At 30.1% G+C, this 18,386-nt stretch overlaps 1 protein-coding gene across 6 annotated transcripts in view; it reads left to right on the forward strand.

The window, feature by feature from the left end:
* The first annotated feature begins 305 nt into the window (after positions 1 to 305).
* Positions 306 to 18,386, forward strand: part of LOC147078441 (uncharacterized) — a 39,799-nt gene continuing 21,718 nt past the window's right edge. For 2 of the 6 annotated variants that reach the window (XM_085959673.1, XM_085959654.1), the window contains exons 1-3: positions 306 to 368; positions 647 to 1,313; positions 16,911 to 17,207. In XM_085959673.1, coding sequence (XP_085815799.1) covers positions 1,256 to 1,313; positions 16,911 to 17,207 — 355 coding nt within the window. In that variant the 5' untranslated portion in view covers positions 306 to 368; positions 647 to 1,255. Of the gene's footprint in view, positions 1,314 to 16,910; positions 17,208 to 18,386 lie in introns of all 6 variants that reach the window. The other 4 variants (XM_085959681.1, XM_085959668.1, XM_085959661.1 and 1 more) reach the window with 3 other exon arrangements.

An 18,386-nucleotide genomic window follows, 5' to 3' on the forward strand; every position in this document is an offset into this window, starting at 1 on the left:
GTGTGTCAAAACAGATGCACCGTGACGTACCTATACTTTTGTATCAATATCTATTGCAACGATCTATGTTAATCAGTATACGATAGTTACCACGTTTAAGTGATTCCCGCGTGTATATTTCGATGTTTGTCACTCACTGTGGTCGGCGTTTGGATACATCGGTGAATTTGTGCAAATATCGGAATAGTGATTGATGCCATCGGTCCCGTAAGCCGACTGTGGACCGAATGTGAAACTGTCAAATTATGTTTACGATGTACGGTAAACCGAAGCCTATGTTTAATCGACGATATTTTCATGATAACAGTGATAACACGTCGTCGCTCCGGACGTGAGAATATCGAACATCGCTTTAAAAAAAATTGCGCGTAATTATTATAATATGTACCTACCTGCTTAAACTTGTATCAAAGTGCACTTTTAGTGCAAGTAATCTATAAAAAACTATTTCACTACTACTGCTATTAAATTAATGTTTATTTTCAACAGTGATCGTAAATAATTATTATATAACGTAGTAAATATAATATTAAGTTTTATACCAAAGTGTTGTTTTTCCCTTTTTTACAATATAATAAATTGATCTTAATACAACTAGTTATAAATAGTATACGGATAACGTTACTGATTTTATAATATTTAAAAGTAGGTATATGTATTATAATACTATAAGTAATCAATGTGTAAAAGTGCAACTACATAGATTTTTTAAAAATCTCATAATAAGTTTAATGACGCATAATTTAATTTAATACTAATAATACCAAAGTGAATTTCTGCTAGAAGTGTAAAATCTAATAGTGTTAAATTCAAAATAAAATGATAATACATAATTTAATTTTAGCTTCAAAAGTTTTAAATACCACAGTGAATACATGCCATCATTAATTTGATATAAACAATGTTATGAGCTATGTAAAATAACAGTTTAATTATTATACTATATAAAAGCAAAATGCAGACGTCAGCGGTTCGTATGTGCACGTAGTAAAGTTTCCGATTTTCCTAAAGTGCAAATTTTCCGACAGTCATTGCAATACTCGAGCAAGGTAGATGCCGCGAGTTAGTAATTATTTTCCGTAGCCATATCATTTTTTGTGAGTGTTTTTTTTTATTTTTCACTGGCACCTGACTCGTTTTCCGGCATTCGCCTGTAGTGATTATTTTTTCATAGAGTAATCCGCTCCGGAGTGACAGATTTGTTTTTCAATTTAATATCCCGACCGAATGTAGGCGGGGCGGCGCACGCCTGGAAATGACAAAAAAACTTTATTTCATCATATTGCTATTGGGCGCAATTTTGGTTATATCAGGTCTGTATGCCGATGATTTATTGCTATTTCTATCAAATTGGTGGCAAATGTGTATATTCTGAATATTTCGTGACGTATTTAAACCGTTTTATTAAATACAGCCCAGCGAAATAAATAAATTTCCATCAATCATTTAAATTAATACGACTGAATATCATAAAAACGTGAAAAGGACCCAATAACTTCACACGATCAGTTTATGTATGTAATTATTAAACTTATTAATAGACTATCTTTTTTTATTTTTACATCTCCACTCTTTACGTGAAGGTCATCAATGTTGTTCTCCAGTATTCTTGTATCTTCCCTGCATTACAAGGAATTTAAAACCAGTACCATTAATAATTATTAATGTTAATAAAAATACAAATAGTTATCTAAAATATACAGTAAGGTCGTAAAATACATTGAATTGATATATTAAAAAGCAAATTATTATCTTCATTCGTGAGTTGAGCATATAGGCCTTCACAGGGTAGAGGTTATATTAACAGATTTTTTTAACGATTAATGATTTTTAAGCACAGCCCAAACCATTAGGCCGTTAGACTGGATGAAAAACACATTGAAAAACAACATGTTTTTTGGCCGGCCGCTCAATTCAACCCAGTGATCGCCCATGCCAGTGGGTCCTTGGAACTGGATGAAACATACATTGAAAAACAACATGTTTTTTTGGCCGACAAATTATGAATCGTAGTTAATAACGATATGACTTTTTCAAGCACCAAAATGATAAAATCCTTACAATGTTGACGGCTTATTATTTTAAAAATTTCAATATACTTACTATGCCTACATTTATTAAGAATGATTAAGAATATTTGAAAAATGAATATAAATTTCTAATATACATTTTTCGAATACGATACCTATACATTTAAAAATATTTTGAATCCACAAGTGGAATATGTGCAATATTTTAATTTTCTATTTTGTTTATGTGACCAAAGTCATTTAATTTCTGGTATATTTATTACTAAATAATTCACCAAAAATAACACCTGAAAAATACATTTTTTTAAATCTAATACGTAAGCATGATGTTACTTCAACTACACAAAGAATTATTTCATTAATTAATAAATTATTTTCTAGATGGTACAGGGATATGTCCAAATTTACATGCACTCGCTATTTTTAATTAAACATTTTTTTATTCAATGAATGATGCACAAGATTTAAAAATATAGCGTTAGTGAAGTCGAACCTGCATTCATGTGTACTAATTAATATCCGTAATTCAGAGCCAGAGTGTAGGTACGTTATATATAAGATTTTTTTCGAAAAATGAGTTATATATAGATTTTGTACCTAAATTATTATTTACCTTTCATACAGAATTCAACTTTTCTTTTTATTCACAACATAAATCCAAAATTCCTAAAACTAAAAAAGCCGAAAGTATAACAAGCGTCTTTTTTTAAATTGTGTTATACCGAAAATATGATTTTAAACATTCGATACTCTGGCTCTCAGGTAGTACATACATTAGGTTTACATTACAGAAAATACTGAATTTTAATGGTTAAAATTAAGGTCATCTGTAAAATAAATTCATTCATATATTCGTTTTTTAATACAATAAATTCTACATCTTGGATTTTTAGTACCATAGTACTTACCTACATAATATTGAGTACCTACTATATTTTTCTATATGTTTATGAACGGGGTGATTAATAAAACATTCAATGGCTATTATACGTCGTTCAGAAGGTAAATGGGTGATTTTTCATGTCATTGAAAAACTTAATAAAGAAGAATTTACTACTTTCATAGGTAGCTACTTTTTATTTGGCTAATATATTACAACCTTTGAAAGGCACTATTTTTTAAAGAGCCTCTTAGAATTTGTAACGAGATATTCAAGGTTTTTGCCAAAAAATATTTTTCAAATTAATTTATTTTCGTATTCATTGCTGTACAATATGTCAAGTGTCACGAAGCATATTTTGCGAAAAAGTCATTCATTGCATGACAAGTTTTTTATACGTGTAATTATTCCGGAGATTTATGATTTATGTGATAATTGTTATTAGGTCATGCGACGTCTAGCAACGTTGAATTATACATAAAATAGCCATAATAATTATTACCGTCAAATCGAGATGGGTCCTGGCTTTCTCTAACAACTCTCTACACCTGCTTCTATCCCAAATTAGCCGCTTTATAGTTCGGCACCCTCGGCAAAAACAGCAATTAACCAGCTAGTCAATTTTTGATTTCTGTCGTTTGGCCCCTTCTTGCTCGACAGTGCGTTCTTTGCAGGCTCGTTCATAAAGTGGACATAACCTAGCCAGCAGAGTCTCTCAATCTTAATTGAATTTCACAGCAATCTTCAAACGGACCGTAAAGATTGGCATTGTATTTTTAACCCCAAAAATTGTTTCCTTCTTTGAATATAAATGTGTAATTGTTTTCTGATGTTTTTTTTCTTTGTATTTTTTACCAGTTATTTACTATTTCTATTGTGTTATTTGCCATAATATTATCATAATAATATGTAATATTGTAAATTTAAGGGGAAGTATTATGTACCTAAATTTATTACTAATTTAAAGCCTATTTAAACCGATCAATCTACATCTAAAGATTATTTCGGCTATAATAACTTGTATGATAAAATACTTAAGGCTGTTTTTAAATATTGAAATTGACAATAATTATTTACTTGGCCTTTCAATGCAATTAACAAAATTAGTGATAATGTTCAAAGAAATACTATACCTACATGACACTTCAAAACACGACAAATAAGTTCTTAAACTTTTCCATACTATTAATACGGTACTTAATAATTATAATATATACAACGTGTACTGTTGTAATTTTCCAATTTTATTAATATAATGTACCTAACATATTTTTTCCGGTGTTTTTAATATAAAAAAAAACGAACGCGTATTATTTATTTACGCACATGCTTGCTATTTTTTTCAATCTTTGTAATAAAAAAGCCGCGAATATGTTAAAAAGTTTTTATTATTATGAAACTTCATGGACCGCTGTTCTGACAGCTATTTTATTATTCTTGTGGCAATAAATCTATAATGGTGTTGCGTTCTGGAAAATCATATAAAAACCATAAATATGAAGGAAAAATACGAGAGAAAATAATACATGCACATAATAAATAATATATAAAATATATAAATACAAATTACAAATTCATTGTAACATTCGAAGGCTCTTAAAATATTTTGTCAAAAAAAAAATGCACTGGCAACACTATGGTTATAGAAATTAACTGGATTAGGTACGATTTTGTAATTTTTCAGACAGAAACTTATATTTTTACAATGTTATTATCGCCAGCCATTAAGTAATCAATGATATTAATAAATTAAAATTATTGACAGTATCTTACTGGTACTGATTTAATAACGCTAAAACAATGCATTTTATCTCGTGATGCAATATAATAATTAGCTGACGGTAATTGATGTATCATTGCACAAGTGCATGATAAAATGATCAAAAAAGTGCATATTTTTATCATTATGTTATAAACATATTATATTATACTTTAATAACAACGATATTCTGTCTATTTTACTATTTTATCATCATCATTGGCTGGAATCAATGCGATGTTGGATGAGTATCACTGCATTACTGTGTACTTTCACAGTAGGTACTTCTGGGTGGTAGTATGTGTGTGTGAAAAATAAAATGATTAAAAAAATTGTATGCTATAAAGTTTAGTGTGCCAGAACCAGGGCTTCAAACCGTTAATTTTTATCGATACGGTTTTAATTCCGAAAAATAACAGTTTTTCCGGTTTTCGGTTCAGCTCCGACTTATTAATTTTTGAATGTTTTTATTTGCATTAAAAATATTATCTACCATAATTTAGAACATTTTATGGTACTTGATGATAGCCTGGCGCCATGCTCCTAAACCAATGGTTATGCTTTATCGCACGGCCGTAGCCATATTTTTTTATAAATAAGTGGGGAATAAGATCATGTTAACGCGAGTGTTTGAATATGTACCGAACCGAAAAACCGATGTATTTTTTCGGTTCGTTTCCGGTTTTTGTTCCGACAAAAATAACGGTTTTTCAGGTTTTCGATTCGGTTCCGGTTCGAAGCCTTCACCAGAAATATTCCATTAAAAGTTTCTTCTTTTATAATAAACAGATAAATAGATATGAAAGTGACGGAGACATTAACTATATCTATGCAATAAGGGTCCATTTCTGAACTGCGTTAATTTGTATGAGTACGTGAATTTTATTTTCAAAATAAAAGAAATTATATTTGAAATTTAAGCAGTGTCATCTATTTATCAGTATGCTAGGTTTATGTCTCTATACATTAGAGTAGACAATAATAGTTACATTAATGTTTTCATTAGTAATAATTCCATGTAAATTATCATTAATACTAAACACGATCACATTTTTATCTTTATTTGTAAACAAAACTACTTTGTGATCTTGAGACTGAAGAGACGCGCCTTTTTAACAATATCGTGGGAACATTCGGTAGGTACCTGATTAAAATATATTATATTGCCTGACAATGGTGTTTGTCAGATCGAATGAATAGAAACTGACCTATTATGCAATTTATCAGAATAGTAGTTCAAATTGGATTAACTTGTGTAAATAGTTACGTTATTATCAAGTGCAGTGATTAGTCAAGAAACCGTCGGATGTAGATTTGAATGTTAATGCTAATATAATATGTAAACAATAGGAGGCTTTAAAATATAACTAGGTATTATATTTTTTAATAAAAGATACTTACCTACTTAAATTTAATGTATATTTCTCCCATTATACATTTATTGGTACCTACTGATTAACTAAGTTATTATACTAAATATAATTATACACATTCGAAGATATAATTCAATGGAGACCAGAACTGATTTTGTCTGCTTCTGTTAATGGAAGATTATTGGAAGTACATTGTCATTAATGACAATATCCCTTTAGCCAACCGGATGAAACTGGGGTAGATCATAACTTCATTACGTCCATTGCAATTATAATTATATTTTTAATAAGTTTATTGTATGTATGTAGTATATCAATAAAAAAAACATTTCTGTATCAATTGAAAGATGAATAAATTGTATATTTTTAGAGTCTATTTATTTTAATCACTATAATAAATATAAATAGTATTGTGCAATTTTATTATTATCTATTTTATTTTTAACTTAAACATTTAGATTATCTTAACATACGTTGACCATTCACCAATGTAGTCGTCCTCTTTGATTGTCACCAGGGATTGGCATGAATAGTTAAAAGAAAAACTCGAATTTGAATCCCGCTGAAGAAATTTATTTGGGGAAAAAATCTCTTTTTTAATTCTTGATAACGGAAAGTTGTTTTCGAGAAGAACATAATTAATATAAAATCGAGTTGGTTTAAAAAAAAAACTTTACATATAGGTACACTCAGAAAAAACAATAATGTTCTTTATCTCCACCAAAAATATGGTCATTGTAATTATACCTGAAAAGTAGATAATTTATGTAGCACATATTGTTGTTATATATTTTGATATAGGTACTATTGCCGAGCCAGATTAACAATCTTTACTAGAGCATTTGTAAAAAAAATATTTAAAATTATCATCCTCAACAGGGGTCGATATACTGCTGGATGAAGGCCTCCCCTAGCTCCCAAAATTATCATATTAAAATCAAAAGGTATAAAAAATATTTTAAATTAAAAATGAATATTTTACATATTATTATAATATTTAACTACAAGATTTTTTTTTATTTCCTGGCTACTTGTTACACACTATGTATAAAATTAATGTACCTACTATGTTACATGTAGGTATAATAATATTTGGATTATAGAATAATGATTAATCAATTTACCATGTCGTCGCTTTCGTAAAATTATACTTGATACTATGATCGTTAGGGCTTATACTTTCAATGTATTATGTTTGTTACTTATTAGTTTAACTGCGAACCATTTTGCAAAGTTACTGTATCAAGTGAGTAAGTATTTTGGTATCTACTTACAACTAACTCACATTACCGTCATGGTTGATGAACCACGTAGTAATTTTCAAGGTCCCTCAAAGTTATGTTACGCTATTATAGCGGACGGTACCTGTTATTATTATTATATTCTAGTGGTATTGTTAATAGGATTACTGTTTATTCATTGATGGCAAAGTTCACACTGTCCAAGGGCTCTATTTATAACAATAATTTAAATATAACATTCTTGATAATCTTTTCCTGGTTTCCATGTAGTGAAGCTAATTATTGTTACTGACTAAGAAATATGCATATTATTATGTACCTATTAGTTTTTTCTATCCACGTAATTAATTAGTAAACTTATATTGTATTCTAAAAAAAATCATTACCATATTCACTTCTAAGCGGAGCATACGAATCTCCAAACAGTGAAATTATTTGTAAACCAGTTAGTGATGATTTAAATTGTAAATCGTTATTCCCAACGTGGGGCGTATGCCCCATTGGCACTGGGGGGCAATTTGAATGTTTTGGGGGGCAACAAGGTAATCTTGAAAATCAATTGAAGTCGAAGCATAGCATTAGGATCGCACTAATTTTCTTCCGAATTGTACATGTAACATAATATACATATTTACTTACGAAAGTTAAATTAAATAATTACAAGATAAAAAGAACTTTTTATATACCACGTTTTTAATTTTTTTGTTGAATCATATACACTTGACAATTCTATGTATTAATAAACACTTTTTTTTGTACTTGATAGAAATACTGAATAAATATTATAGAATACTGAAATGTCATATTGACATTTCATATTGATTTCCATAGTAACGCACGTATATATTAATAATTTAGTTGCTAGGACCAACTTAGCAACCAATAATAGTGAGTAGTAAATATTACTTTTAACGAATTTTTTTCCGAAACATACAAAACAGAATTAACTGAAAATGAATTTGAATTCTGCTTAAAGACGGTCAAAAGTATTAATAGAATGCATTGTCGTCGTGTTCTGATATATCTAAAAGTTTCGAATGTCTAACTAGTCGGGAAGTTAGTTAAAATTTCTGGACAAACAAGAAAAAATCTGTACCGGACAAACAAGAATACGAGCTAATAAAAATGTGGTAAAATAGTAATATTTTTTTATTTGAACCAATTCATTTTTTTCAGAATTAGTTAGGTAACTATAAACTTTTGATAGGTGGGCATATAGATTTTTTAAGCGTTGAAGTGGGGCTTGGCAGAAATAAGGTTGGGAAACACTTATTTACAACTTTGCACAGGACTAATTTGAAAAAAAATAATTGTATTGGATTCATCATAATGAGTCTCTAAGTGTCAAAATAAGCTCTGTTGATTTTTTCTACGATATACTGACATAAAACGGTACAAATGAATACCCATTTTTTCAGGAAATTGTATAAAACAGGAATTTCTAACATTTCCAGAGCACATTTTGTGACTCGACGAATTGAGAACATACATTTTCCGTTAGAAAAATGTTCTGCCAAAAATCTAATTTAATTATTAAATAACTCTGCCAGACGCTTTTTGGAAGGCTAAAAAATACATTCTAAATAATATTAAATGCCAATAAATAACTCATTGTTATCATAACATCCCTAAGTATAGTACCTACTCTCCATATTAAAAGACTTTTTTTTACGCGTTTTTACTAAGAGTGATTTGTTTAAATCCATTTTTTAAGCCCATTATGTTTTTAGACTGGATCAAACAAATATTGAATAAACTTACATTTGTACCAATCTAGAAGTCATGCATTCGACTCATTTCAGAGACGACCACTCTACTAAGTGGGTCACAGTGGGTACTTAGTGTTTTTAAATTGTATTACTTGGATATCTATATCATTCAGTCTATAACTTGGTGTGAATTCTGAGTCTACCGAAGGTTTCTTAACATATGTTTTATGAATAGGTATACCTAGATATAAATTATTCAACTAAAGATATAAAACTCTCCTGCATCCAGTATACATCATAATAATAGGTACTCAGAACGCGCGAATAGAGAAATATGGATATCTTTGAGAGAGAAATCTTGAGAAGAATTTTTGAGGATGTTTAAGAAAATGGCATCTGAAAGTTGAGGCATAATTAAGAGTTATACATATTTCATGGGGGCAGAAAAACATGTTGGATCTGAAAATGCAGAGACTGCGCCGATCACCCAGGAGCATAGAATGCAGAATGAGTTACCAGTATGTTGGGCCATCTGCACATCCCTAAAGAGGACACTGTCCGTGAACTGCTGAAACTGATATGACAGAGCTGTGCCACAGCCAATTAAGAATACTCACTCAAAGCAAATGGAGAGTGCAGGTGCTGACTCTTCCAGGATAGAGAAAGTTTTTGGAGGAAGACTCACGCCAAGAGTTGTAGTGCCAAAAATTATGGCATATTATTATCTCGATATCCTCTTTTCCCCTCACAATTGTGGCGTTTATGGCAGTAATTACGAGGTGTTACTAAATAGGCACCTATTACGCCATGAATCTCTGGGTGATGTTGCATATTATGTAGGAGGACAGATTATTTAATTCCCCCAAACAATATACTCGTAAATGCCTTTGAAAGCTTCCTTAAAGTAAAATTAAGTACCTTTACTCGATCAAGAGTCACCTTGAAAAATTTTAAAATATTCCCTTAAATTTCCTGCTTCTGAATCCCGCCGGAATATACTCACCATATTCTTTTAGTATATTCCAAAGAGAATCAGAGTAATACTCAGTTGTAACATCTACGCAGAAATAATCGCTTTCCCTCTTCCCTTTTCTAAATCATGTTAAACCTATTTTAAATAATATGATATGTATATATATACATTTAAATCTCTCTTATTTCTTCAGAATGCGGTGCTTGCAAAAAAATAACATAAAAAATTTAATACAATTTGAAAATATTACTTTGGAATTTCACTACTTTATGTGATAGTTTAATACAATATAATAACGTTACCTAATTTTTAATAGTTAATTAAATAACATTAAGTTAAGTTAACATTCAAATATTGAGTCTTCGCCACTGCCAATAACAGTGCGGTGGTCCGAGTGGTTTACTCAGAACCCACCTTGTATGTATTTCTTTAGTTTTAGTCCTAATGTAATTAGCTATTTCAATTTCGATAACATTAATAGGTACGTTGTATATCGCTTGTAAGCTTTGGCATAAAATTATATTTAGCCAATGCATTCATGTATTCATCGCTTTGCTGCCTGGAGCAGTTTCCGATTCGCATATCTTGATTTAATTATATTCAGTGAATTCCTATTCTAGTCGGATCTGGATGCGGTTTCAGTACCAAAACGCCATCTCCTATTATTGGTGCTCGATCATAATTGCCTCGCCTTATTGAAGGACTTCGCTGAAACTCAATAAATTAATTAAATAATAGAAAGACTCCTAAAATAAGCATTTTAATATCATATTTGATGACATCAAATCAAAAGAAAATGTCACAAAATTAAGTATAAAAATACATAATTTTTCACAACACACCAGAAACATTTTACGTATTTAAAAAAATGCACCGAATGAGCCTGAACTCACAAGCACCGCATTCTGGATGTATGCATATTCAATAATGGATACTAAATGTAATACTTATCTACTTAGATGTTAAGTTTTATTCATTTAAATTAAAAATACTTTTATTTAAAAAAAAAACAGATATTTTTATGATTATATCCGATATATATCAGATTTATTAAATTTCAATATTTAGAGTTTTTTTCTGGTTACAAAGTTTCTTATCAGGCTTATTTAGCTGTACTTATACTGTTTTTACATTTCATTGATACAAGATAAATTATTTATTTAAAATTTTTAAAATGTCTATTATTATTTATAATGGATAAATATTGTTATGTTATCTTCGACCATGCAATATTATAATTTAGACTTACAATTTAAATTGTCACCGAAATATTTGAATAAATAAAAACGCTTTGATGTTTGGTTGAGCTATAAATATTTCAAGATTAAGAAGTAAATATAATTGTTTATTATTATGCATAACATGTCCATCAGTATATTATTATAGTGCATGTATGTCACAAAAGCGCGTCTTTACTCTACCGACTGCGTGCGTATTGTACCACATTTAAAAAAATATATATCGCTACTATGCACTCTGCAGAGTGACGAGTCTTTATAAAATAAATATTTTATAGAATATATTATTTTGTCATGAGGTAAATAATCAATGACTTTATTATTGGTTTAATTTAATATAACGCATTTTTAGTACTTTTTCCACTTTTAATAAATAAATCTGGACCGGTTTTGTCCGCCTCAGAGGCACATTTTCAACTCCAGATTTATTTATTAATAGTGAAAAAAATACTAAGAAAATACGTTTTATTAAAGTAAATCAATAATACAATGTATTTCCACTATGAACTGGCAGTTAGCACAGTAAAAGAAATCAATGACTTTATAAAGAATAATGTTAAATTCTTAATGTGTTTATTATAATACAGTTTTCATACATGTATCTGCGGATCCACTCTACTACTCTAGCAGTGAATAAACATAATTACCTACTGCATATTTATTCTATACTTATCAGCATGGCAATAATATACGTGCGCAGATTGTCAGTTTGGTTTTAACGACGAATTGCTGGAATAACCCACTAAAGTGCATCGCTCATTACCTCACTATTAGAACAAAAAACATTACAATTCATTGAACAGATACAAGGACTTATTATTACTTAATGCAATATTATTCTTAAAAATAACCTATGAGCCATTTATTAATTAGTAGGTAATTTGCGGGAGAATAGTGCCAGAGCGTAGTTTTGTTTAGCATATTGTGTTATAGTTTGCAGATAAAGATCCTGACAGGGTGGTTAAAAAAATCTTCATTATGGACACGCTCAAATTCTTCGTTTCGAACACTATGGCATTTATTTAACTACTCGTACCATTTTTAAATTCCAATAATTGACTTTTGAATTTGAAGTTTTGTGAATCTTCATGCACTATGCGCTTTGACGCAGTATTATTAAGGTCCTCAAAAAATACTGAAAATTACCTTAGCAGGTTCATCATTTTTTTCTGAAAATAGTGTATACCGATCACTGGATGGATTTTGGTCAATCACACCATATTATGCGCATACAAATTGAGTAGTGAAAATGTAAAATGTGTGTACACTCACTAGTAATAAAGTATGCTTTTCAATGGGAAGCATTATCCATTATTTTCTTGTTAGGGTTAGATACGTGGATGTTGTTTTGAAATTAATTATGGAAACTGGAATCACGTGTGACCTCGTCGTGTCATTTATTATCGTATTGCATCACTCACAGCCTGCCGCTGGAGTGAAAGGAAGACAAAATGCGAATTCCCACGTTTTAAGCGTAGTATCCTCTTAGCGTCGCGCAGTAAACTCTTGGCATGTTATAGAATACTTTTTCTATGATTGCAATAAGAGCCTAAAAGAAGAGAATTACCAATATTGTTCACGACAAATGGGATATTGGGTATTATTATGATGCTGAAACACACGTTTTATTATAATGTATAAGTTGTAATAGATATTGCAGTGTCCTCAGACAAAAAATAATATAATATAGTGTGGATTAATGCCTATTTGAAGTTGGACATGGGTGGTGTACCTATGCCATATTCCTATATTGGATAAAGCAATGCTATCACATGTTTGATTAGGTACATATTTACTTTTCTATTCAAAGCATGGTGGCAATTAACATCAATGATTGGCTTCAGCAAGTCAAGTTATATTATAACAATACGCCATGAATGTTATAATATAACATAACACTATTAGTTAGCAGATTGGAAACCTCATATCGATTCGCAGTAAAACATTATTATAATATGAGGACTACGTATTATGCAATATTTGTATGTCAAAACGTTTCTAGATACTGCTTATCTGTTTACCATAATATGTAGGCCAACATACCACAATCAAAAGGGAAATTTGCTTGCGGCAATAGACACTGTAATCATGTTATTTTCAGTAGCCTAATAGTGCTTCAACAAAGTATACAACATTATGTGGATTTGTTTATATTTGTTTCCATTATTTTCATGATCGATGACCTTTAAGTGGTAAATTTCTTTCAATATTTATTTATAAGCGTTAGGGTTTGCAATCCCGGGATTCTATTGAATTATTTAATCACTGAACTCCGGGATTGTATATACTGGCATCCCGGAATTAGTTTGTTGGAATGTTTTGTTTTCGTATTGAAAGCATGTTTTTTGTTTTTAAATACTAATCTAATTCACCCTATTTGCTCCAGTATTGATGCATATTATAGCCAAGTACAAGGTTAAATCATTTCTCTCGGTTCCTCGATATATCTCGCATCTCCTATCATGCATACTGCAGCTTTAAAAAGAGTACCAAAGATCTCTTTCTTCGCATTCTTGCACGGTGAAGAAAGGTTGGTCACAGCGACCGAGCCCTGGGCTGTATAACAACAGTACGAAACATCTCAAGGCATCCAAAACACAAATTTCCAAGCCACGTGAAGCATATTTTCATATTTAATCTTTGTATTGAACTTGGAATCCACTTAGGCGGTGCATCTTATTTAGGGTCGCGCGGAGATCAACTTTGTATTTTGTGAGGACCAAAAGCTATTTCGTGCTAACTGTGTTCCTGTATTTTTGTGACATATAGGTACCGTCTTATCAGGGTCTAAAGGTTTCTGCTTTGAGAATTGACATCTATGTCGAATCTGGTATACATGATCACGATACAGACACTTGAGTTGTTCGTGCGCTGATATGTTAGTCATCGGTGATTGATGTAATCATAATATATATTTATAATAATATATCAGTGGTGAAGGGTGAAGGTAGGCTGTTAAGATCCTACATAAATAGTGCACACAAAATTTTGTCAGTCAAATGTATTCATTGAACTAAGACTAGGTACAATATAGTTTGTTAGTTTTTTTTAATTCAATTAAACCCTGCCTAATCCAAGCCATAGTAGGTAATAGTCAAAACATATTAATATGCATATCTATAAAGTATCTCAAATTATGCCATTAAACCATACATAATTTTAGATATTTTATAGATAGAATAATATTTTTATCGATTATTGTCTGGTATAGGCAGGGCTTAACGAATTTAAAAAAACTAACGAACACTATCTGTAATACTGTGTATTCTTAATTCAACGAAAACGAAAAAGTATGACTGAAAAGTGTGCACTATTTTTATTGTATCACCCATAGCATACCTAAATTATTATGGTTTCGTTTATATAAGGTTTAATTGAAGTTTAAAAACTAACAAACTATATTGTACCTAGTCTTAGTTCAATGAAAACAAATAAGTATAACCGACAAAGTTTAGTGTGCCACTGATATATGTATATATATAACACATTAGATTTCATATTAAGGCTATTTTTTTAGGTGCATGCGCCTTTTATAAAGTGTTAATTAAATTTAATAATATCTTCCGATAAAAATATGTTGGATCAAGCAAAGTAAGCACGTAGTGTCTTAGTATCGTGGGGTCAGCAACTTTTACTTAACTATAAACTTATTTCCATCAATCGTAATATTTTTGAAGCGAATATTTTTTAGGCGCGTTAAAAGAAGTGATTCTTCAGCTATGACCTATGTAATGAAAAAGTTTTCTGGTTTCATTCGGTTATAACTAAAAAACGACTGACCCATTATTGATGAAGCTTGCGCATCTTATAGAATGCATTCTACCCCCTAATCGTATCAATAATTTTATTTCGATATCTCAAAAGGTTCTGAAGTGACAACTCTCAAAAATATCGCACTTGGTAAAGTGGTTAGATAACAGCGGTTGAGTGGTGTGATAACAATTGTCATGCTGGTCGAGATGGTGATGCGCGTCTATATCCAACCATTGTCGAATAACACAATTGCAATAATCCATCACAAATAGTACCAGTGGAGTGGTATTATTGGGTGCGGGTTAAGTACAATTATCAACTGTATAAATTTATAAACTAATAATTGTCTTGATTTTTATATGTTAACGAATGGAAGCTGAGTCAAATTTCATTAAAAACGTCATGAAAAGTTTAACGTCTGTAATGTGTGCACGTACAAATGTATTAGTATTTCTCTGAATGTTATGTTTGCATGGAATTATATATTATTTACTTTGGTTAAGATAGAGAAAAGAATATAATCCTGGGATCGACAACAGCAATACCGGATTGAAAATTCTATATTATAGTATTGCAATCCCTAATATATTATATATTCTATATGATTATATAAATATAAAACTGACATGACTCGTATGACATGCCACTAACGGAATATTATTGATTTCTTTGAAAGTTTATTTGAAAAGCATACAAATCTACATAAATAAAATTTATATTCACGAGTGAATTATTATTTGCATTTCCTATTTGATTTACAATAAATACTCAGTGCTTACTTAAGTTGAAATATTCAATATCCATTATTGACATTTAATTCTTGATGATTTGACATTTCAGAAGTATAATAAACTAAATAAACGATAAATATAATTGTATATATAATTCACTTATGATCCAGAACAGTTATGGTTTCTTAATTTATACATAAGGAGCTATTTGTGACGAGATTGCTCGCAGAACCTAACTAGTATGAAGTGCATTTGGACGCCTGAATAGTGCAAGTAGAGGATAGGTCTTCATCCAGCAATGGATTTTTCCTGGTGGATGATAGTGACACAATCACTGCTGAACTTTAAATTACCACATTTAAATAACACGTTAATTATATCTAATGGCCAAGTCCTCCAAACGCGCCAGTCGCAGTGTTAGCACTGAATGATAATATTAGACTTTAACAGAATTAATACAGCCGTTTAAATATATTACAAATATAAAATATTTATTTGAATATGTGTTTTAATTAAGTATGACAAATAATAAAAAAAAATGTTTTGATTAATTTATATGTATCGCAACATTTCAAAATCAGCCAAGTCCACCTTTATGTATTTGACTTTTTTTTAATTGCTGAAGAACTACTGCTTTCTAACATTTCTGCATTATCAAAATGTGGAATTTATTATTTTAAATATTCTATACTCGAAATAATATAAACTTTCACCCTTGTGACTGTATATTTGAGAAAACAAAAAGCTGTTTTTTTCCTATTCATCTATTATGGACTTAGCTGATTTTGAAATCTATTGACACATACAAAATAATTAAAAAGCGTCAAAACCGTAGCTAGTTTCATCAAAGAAGGAACAATTATTGTTAGGTAATTGTTATTTAATTTTATTGAGTGTTCTTCTAAAATGCATCTAGTATTTTTATTTTATGATAGTCGAGCGGTAATGTATAGTATGCTTATAATATCGTGGGTACCAGGTTCAAATCTCGGGTCTGGTAAATTCACATGCTATTTTTGGGTTTAATTCATTTATCATGGAAACAAAACTCTGTTAATATAACCTTTACTCTGTAGGGGCTCATTTGATCCTTTTATGATCAAACATGGTAATGTAATTAATTATAGTTATCTTACTGCTTTCAGGATTTTCGTTTGCGGAATTATATTGCAAATCTAAAGAAAAATATATACATTATGTTTATTATATTGATGGTTTTACAGGATCAAACTCATTTCAATGCCCGCCCAACGACCAGATAACATTCGAAAAACAACTAGCAGTAAGACCTTCCAATCGGACAATACCGTCAAACGCCGTGTTCACAATCCGGTCAGGTGACGCCACACAAACCAGCTGGTCCGCCCTAGAATGCGTCAGAAAATGCCTCTCAATCTCCACCTGCTACAGCGTAGTTGTAAGGCACGGCGATATGGAGTGTACGGGTCTACCGTATATCGAGGAAGCTTCTCTCACCCCGGACAGCGATGCGAGCTATTTCGCCAAGCTGTGCATGCGAGGTATGGTAGCGTTGTAAAACTTTTGTTAGTCTCTCTTTGACATAAACTGACGGTGATTTTGTGAAGAATTTACACTGGATGGTTAAAAAAGTGATCGAGTCAAATAAAAATATTAAATGAAATTAAATTAGAAAATTTGCGAAATTTATAAAACTCTTTATTGCTTGATTTCAAAATATCACTGGTGATACACTACATAAGATCTATACAAAAGTATCCCTTAATAATAAAAAAGCATATTGATAAGAAACCCGAATGATTATAATTACCTAATGGATGGATTTAAATGGGTGTCACCCATTTAAAATAATTTTCACTAAATATTATATTATTTTTATGATAATTCTAAATGGTGTAACATTTTATTTACCTTTATTAAAAAATTTTCGACTTCAATATTCTATAATATAAGCTTCATTAAGAAGTACGCTTGTAGAAAATACACTGTATTAACTGAAAAATGTCTTATTTTATTGAAAAAATTATGTTTTCGTTTATATTATAATTATACAAGAGAACCAGTATTATAATCGTTAAGCGTCAAAGTATTTTCAATACAATATACTTAATAATAATATCTTGATTATTCTTTTAAAGTTTTAAAAAATAATGATTAATTGGTATATTTTCCATTATAACTTTGTAGCTACTAATACAATTTTAAAAAAAAGTAGAGATTCAATTAATATGGTATATTATGTAAGTATATAAATGTGGTTGTGTAACAAGAGTTTAAAAATATTTATGTATGGTAATTTACCCACCTAAGTGCTTGATAATAATCCTAAAAATCGGCTCTTTTTAAAACTATTCTTCGGAAGTTATTTTTCTTTTGTTAACTTATAATTTGGCAACAAAACTCCCTTTGTTAAATTTTAAAAAGTTTTCTTCAAAGCTTTTAAAGTTTCACGAAAACTCTTTATGCGTAGCTATAATGCTGTGTTTTTTTTATAAACACAGCCGACAAGTTAATGACCTTATTTTATTCGCCATGCAAGATTAAATTACTTTCCCCCCTTTATGAATTCTGGCTTTGTCAATTTTTCCATTGTACAAATATAAATTAATTACCTGTCAATCAACACTTAGTAAGTTCAGCGGGTACCATTCTTGTATGAAAGGTTTTTTTTTATATCAAAGCAACTTGAAAACGTTAATGGATTTGATTAAAAAAATGAA

Source organism: Rhyacophila brunnea, unplaced genomic scaffold (assembly GCF_057557595.1).
Source record: "Rhyacophila brunnea isolate RB1 unplaced genomic scaffold, BYU_Rbru_1.0 scaffold_11, whole genome shotgun sequence".
NCBI lineage: Eukaryota > Metazoa > Arthropoda > Insecta > Trichoptera > Rhyacophilidae > Rhyacophila > Rhyacophila brunnea.